Genomic DNA, 5,856 nt, shown 5'->3' on the forward strand with positions numbered 1-5,856 from the left:
GCCGCAGCTTCTAATTTGAAATCTACTGAGTTCAACTTAAGTAGAGAAATGTGTGTGCATTTGATCTGCTACTGAACATGTTTATACCCTTCATCAAAAATAATCGGGATGTATTGTATTTGTCATTCCGTTTGTAACACATGGAATGTTCCTTTCAGAAGAATACTATAACGCAGATGACTGGCTTAGAAAAGCGCAGATGGCAAACATTAAAGGAACCAAAATGTTTTTGTAGAATATTTTGAGGATCGGTCAACAAACGATCTTACCTCCCATATAAAGATCTCATCAGAAAATTACCTAAACGTTCATAACTCACTTAATAGTATACAAACTAAATTCTTCATAAACAGTTTGCTAGCATTAAAAAAATCCATAGAATCACTTTTATACAGGAAGCATTCTACTTTTAACATCGCAAAATATAAATTTGTATAAATTGAAAAAAAAGTAAAAGATTTTTTTCAATTATAACAGATCTTTTAATTTAGTATTCGTATATTTCTTTGTTCAATATTATAATGAATTATGGTTAAAAAGTAACATTAAAATTTTATTAGAAAAAAATTGTTCGAATTTTACTTTATTCTAAATTGGAAATTTTTTATTCGTTCGAAGAAAAACAAAAAATGTTCCTCGATTAATCGAATAATTTTTATTCGAATGACAACCTTAGTATATACCCTTTATAAAAATTTACGAATCCCTTCAAAATATTTTAGTAAAATAGGCTTTAATTATAATGAGTACAGAAACTAAAAAAGAGTGTTTTGCATAAATGCTAATTGAAATTTACATTCAGCACATTTTACTTAATTTCAAGGTTTGGCTTGAAATAGCAATAATAAAACAATAATTATTAAAAGTTGAATTAGTTAAAATAGGCAATAATTTTTTCTATTACAACACGTAAATATACAAACAAATTTAAATTCCAAAATATTAGAGGTCATCTGTGTAAATCTGGAATTTAAAACTGGTTTTAGATTAAGTAGACTGAAGAGGCTGTCTTCTGATCTACTCTGACGAAATTTGTTTTTCTCTAATCCAATAATTACAATATTAAAGATTTCTTGTTCATAATGCATTAATTGTAGCACCTCAATCATATGTACATATATACAAGTGTACATACACATATAATAGTTAAAAGGAAAGTCGATTGATTGGCAAATACTTGGCTTGGCTGGTAGCTTAAATGTAAAAAAGCCTTGGCTATAAAGCAATTACCAAATATGATATTAGGCATTAGTGTGTGTTTGTTATACAGTTGATACAGTTCAGTTAAGCGGCTGTGTAGTAAAAATATTAATATATACAATTTTTTTGTTGAAATTACAAGTTTTAAATTTAAGTAAATGAATATTTTATATATATCTGCAATAGTATGTGGTCTTTGTATATTTTTGACTATAACTCTGGCATACAAACCATATCACTATGTTCAACCTAATAATGGTCTGCACCAACAAAAAGAGTTTCTTCCACTGTATCCATATGGAAATATTTATGGGAATGAAAATGATCAACCAACAGTACTTTCAAGCACAAAAAAAACATCGGATACGAAATTGTTTGAAATCGTAAACGAATGGAAATATTTGGATTTTGAGTATTTAACATATGAACAACGAAAGCGAGCTCTTGAAAATAAGTAATTATTACATCTATTTATTGTACCCATTGTTGTATCCATCCCATTGTTACCTGGGGTGTACAATAAGTTTTAATATACTTATATTTTTGCAGGGAATTCATTCCAGAAAATAACTTACCATTAGGCATTGACTTTTATGAAAATCGAATATTTATTACAACACCCAGATGGAAAGATGGTGTACCAGCAAGTTTTGGCTATTTAAATTATCCACCAGTAGAACGTAGTCCAGCTATTAAACCATATCCCAACTGGGAAGCTCACGGTGATCCTTATAATCCGGATTGCTCTAAATTAATTTCAGTATACCGAACCTTTATTGATAGCTGTGAACGTATTTGGTTAATAGATTCAGGTATAGTAAACGCCACGGTCTCACTTAACCAAATATGTCCTCCTAAAATACTTGCATACGATTTGCGAACAAATAAATTGCTAGTCCACTATGACTTTCCGGCTAGTCAAATAAAAGAAGATAGCTTACATTCGAATATTGTTGTGGATGTTTCCAATGATCGTTGCGATGATGCCTATGCTTACGTTACTGACGTTTGGCGGTTCGGCATTGTGGTTTACAGTTTGAGGAAAAATCGAAGTTGGCGAGTAACCAACTACAATTTTTCGCCTGATCCGGTTGCGTCTGACTTCAATGTATATGGTTTGAATTTCCAATGGTTGGATGGAGTTTTTGGAATGAGTTTATCATTGCCAAAATTATCAACAAATGAACGAGTCTTATACTTCCATCCCATGGCAAGCTTTAAGGTATACTCTTATTTATATAAATGTATGTTATAAAACTGTACACAAAAGATTTATGTTGTTTTTATTTTGACTATCCGTTCTAATTCCTTATTATATAAAATAAATAATTCCAACTCTTATAGGAATTCATGGTATCAACAAGTTTACTGAAAGATGAAAATATATGGACAGCAGATGCTCAAAAGGTTGCAAAGTATTTTGTACCAATTGGAGAGCGTGGAAAATTCGGCCAATCTTCGACGTCGGGAATTGCACAGAATGGTGTTATGTTTTTCACACAAGTCCATAGAGATGATGTTGGATGTTGGGATACTTCAAAATCTTATGGCCAAAATAACATCCATCGATTTTTCGAAAACGCTTCCAATAATAATTCAACACAGACTCTAATTCAATTTCCAAATGATTTAAAAGTTGATCATGAATCTTTACCTCATCAGAGTATTTGGGTCATAAGCAACCGTTTGCCGATTTATTTATACAGTCAGTTAAACTATGATGAAATTAATTTCCGTATTTTAAAAGCAAATGTTGCTAATATTATTGCTAATACAGTTTGCGACCCGCTTCAAAGTTCCCATTCTCTTAAAGACCTAACGAACACTTAACTCATTTATTTTAAATATATTCTTAATATATACATATATGTATGCATAATAAATAAAAAACAAAATATATTTTAAATGTAGATTTTATCTAAACATCACTATATTTTAACATATATAATATAATGTCCGTTCGCATACTCGATAAGTGGTAACAACTTATCAGAGATTTATAAATCAAAGTGATTGAATTGTGATTTATTTTCGTTTTTTTACAACTGAACCCTCTGACTAGGGCTTTTAAGTTCAAAATTATGTTTAATACACTCGTATATCGACAAAAAGCTGCAAAACCAAGTTCTATGCTAGCCTTGATGACCCTCATAAACATTATAATTATAGGGCCTCATTAGCCCCTAAGTATAAAAATCCCTCTTCAAAATTTGACTTAAATGTTCATAATTTTATTCAATAATAAATTGCTTAATTATATCTGAGGCAAGGTACAATTCAACTTAAATGCTTTATTGTGAAAACGAAATCACATTTTATTGTTGTAACAGGTGTAGGGTATTATATGATCGGGCTCGCCCGACTATAATTTCTTACTTGTTTGTATGCTTATTGAGAGTTGTTTCTCTAAAGATAGTATGTGTGTCCTAATCGTGTATTTACATATGGGATTTATTGTTTGGCTTTTAAAAATAAAAATTAAAAGCAGACATTTTCAACAAAGTTTACAAATAGAAATCAGTTGTAGCGATTTATTTTGTTTTTCTTTTTGGTTTCTCTCAACTACTTATAAACAAATATAACGTAAAGATTTTTCTCAGTGATAAACTGCAAAAATACAATTTTAAATGGTAATCAAAGCAATTATCCTCGTAAAAACAAAGTGGACCCGTTATTTTCAGTCCCTGCAATTTATCATTAAATTAAGTTCGTGTATTAAGGAAAACATGCAACAAGAAAGTAAGAGAGCTATAAGATAGGAAAAATCTACCACCAATTTTTAAATTTGTTGTAATATATTAAAAAACTGTAACACAAATTGGAAAAATAGTAATGAAACATTTAAAATTTAGAACATGATATCTCGGAAACTTGATATCAAGTGAGTACTCTCATAAATTAAAAATTATATTTTCTTATAATAAATAATAATAAAATATTTATAATTTATATATATAAAATTCTGATTCATCATCCCACAGCCTAAACGTTTGAAGCTAAAGAGCTGAAATTTTGACAGGAGTTTGGTCTCACACCAGGTTAAAAACGGGTAAATTCGGTAACTTCATATCTCCTAAACTAGACAAGATACAAAAGCAATTAAAAGCTTATCGTCGTTCACTTAAAAAATAAGAGGACAGGTGTCCGGTACTTTTTTCAAATTCGGCTACTTTAGGGAAAAAACGGGTAAAAACTGTATTTTGGTACTTTTTGTGCACCCCATGCATCTTTTAAACCAAAGAACATACAACAAATATTTTTGGCTTATTCATAACTTAACGAAAAAAATAAAAATACGTATTTAGTGCTTTTTGAATATTTGTATTAAGTAAGGTCCCATAAAAGGGGACATTTTGATAATTTTTCATTTCTCAAAAAGTACTTTTTGAAATTTGTATAATATTGAACCTAGAAGCATGAACAATTTGTTTTTTGATATTTTGCATAATATTTTTGGTACTTTATCGATCATCAAAAGGTACTTTTTGAAATTTCTGTAATACTGAACCTAGAAACATAAAATTAAGCATGTATAGCCCGTATTAAGTAAGAACCCATAATAGGAGACTTTTTGGTACTTTTTTTGTACCTAGAAACATGTAATTAAGTATGTATAACCCGGATAAAGTGAGAACCCATTTTCGTTTTTCAAAAGGTACTTTTTAAAATTATATAATATAAGACCCAGAAGCATGAAATTAAGCATGTATGGTCCGGATTAGGTGAGACCCTATAGAAGGGGACTTTTTTTATACTTACCATCAAAAAAGATGGGGTATATGTAACACATCATTCCATGTGCAACACATCGAAATATTGCTCAAAGACCCCATAAAATATGTATATATATATTATAATATATATATATATATATATCATATATATATATATATATATATCTATATATATATTAATATATATATATATATATATTATATATATATATATATATTATATATTAGATATATATTATTATAGTATATATATATATATATAGTATATAATTATATATATATATTATATATATATGCCACATTAACTTTGCGCAAGTCAGTTTTTTACCATAATTGTATGTTTGTTTTTAAATATTGTGTTTGAATTTGTAAAACAAAGCAGTATTCGCCTACTTTGTTGAATGCTGCCAAGCAACTATATGAAAAGTTTTTATTATTAACGCTCTTGTTATTCTGAACAATTCTAGAGAGGAACTCTTATTTAAAACATATGTATTAGTTCCGACATCGGCAGATCGTAAAATTATCTTGTCTCACTAACACCACTTCATTTTTGCATTCTTTGCACTGAAAAAAAATTTTTAAGATTTCCTAGTGTTGTATGGTGTACTACTTTACAGTGTAACCTATATGAAATGACAAGATAGCGTTGGATTTTGTATGAATGTATGTTAGATAAAACTGAGCATAAACTATTATTTTGGTTAAAACTCCGTGTAGTTAAAACTAAACAAATAATTTAAGATTTTAAGAAATTTAACAAATAATGGATTGTTATGTGTATAAAAATATCCTCAATGATGTTTTGCACTCATATGAAGTGCTCCAAATGTTAATTAAATGAAAATATTATCAGGACATTGACGGAAATCGGCTTATATGTTAGGAAATGAAATAGTAGTGGATATATATTTGATTAAGA

The 5,856-nt window shown here is 28.8% G+C and overlaps 1 protein-coding gene across 1 annotated transcript; it reads left to right on the top strand.

Moving 5' to 3' along the window:
* The first annotated feature begins 1,243 nt into the window (after nucleotides 1–1,243).
* LOC111675075 (protein yellow) lies at nucleotides 1,244–3,110 on the top strand. Its single transcript, XM_023435789.2, has 3 exons — nucleotides 1,244–1,654; nucleotides 1,750–2,422; nucleotides 2,545–3,110. Exons 1-3 carry the CDS (start codon nucleotides 1,359–1,361, stop codon nucleotides 3,028–3,030), a joined length of 1,455 nt encoding a protein of 484 aa, XP_023291557.2. The 5' UTR covers nucleotides 1,244–1,358; the 3' UTR covers nucleotides 3,031–3,110.
* The last annotated feature ends 2,746 nt before the right edge of the window (nucleotides 3,111–5,856 follow it).

The sequence above is a fragment of the Lucilia cuprina genome, chromosome X, assembly GCF_022045245.1.
Source record: "Lucilia cuprina isolate Lc7/37 chromosome X, ASM2204524v1, whole genome shotgun sequence".
NCBI lineage: Eukaryota > Metazoa > Arthropoda > Insecta > Diptera > Calliphoridae > Lucilia > Lucilia cuprina.

Coding starts and splice junctions, on each gene's coding strand:
- LOC111675075 (XM_023435789.2), top strand. CDS start 1,359: ATGAATATTTTATATATATCTGCAATAGTATGTGGTCTTTGTATATTT. Junction 1,655..1,749: donor AAGCGAGCTCTTGAAAATAA/GTAATTATTACA, acceptor ATATTTTTGCAG/GGAATTCATTCCAGAAAATA. Junction 2,423..2,544: donor ATCCCATGGCAAGCTTTAAG/GTATACTCTTAT, acceptor CAACTCTTATAG/GAATTCATGGTATCAACAAG.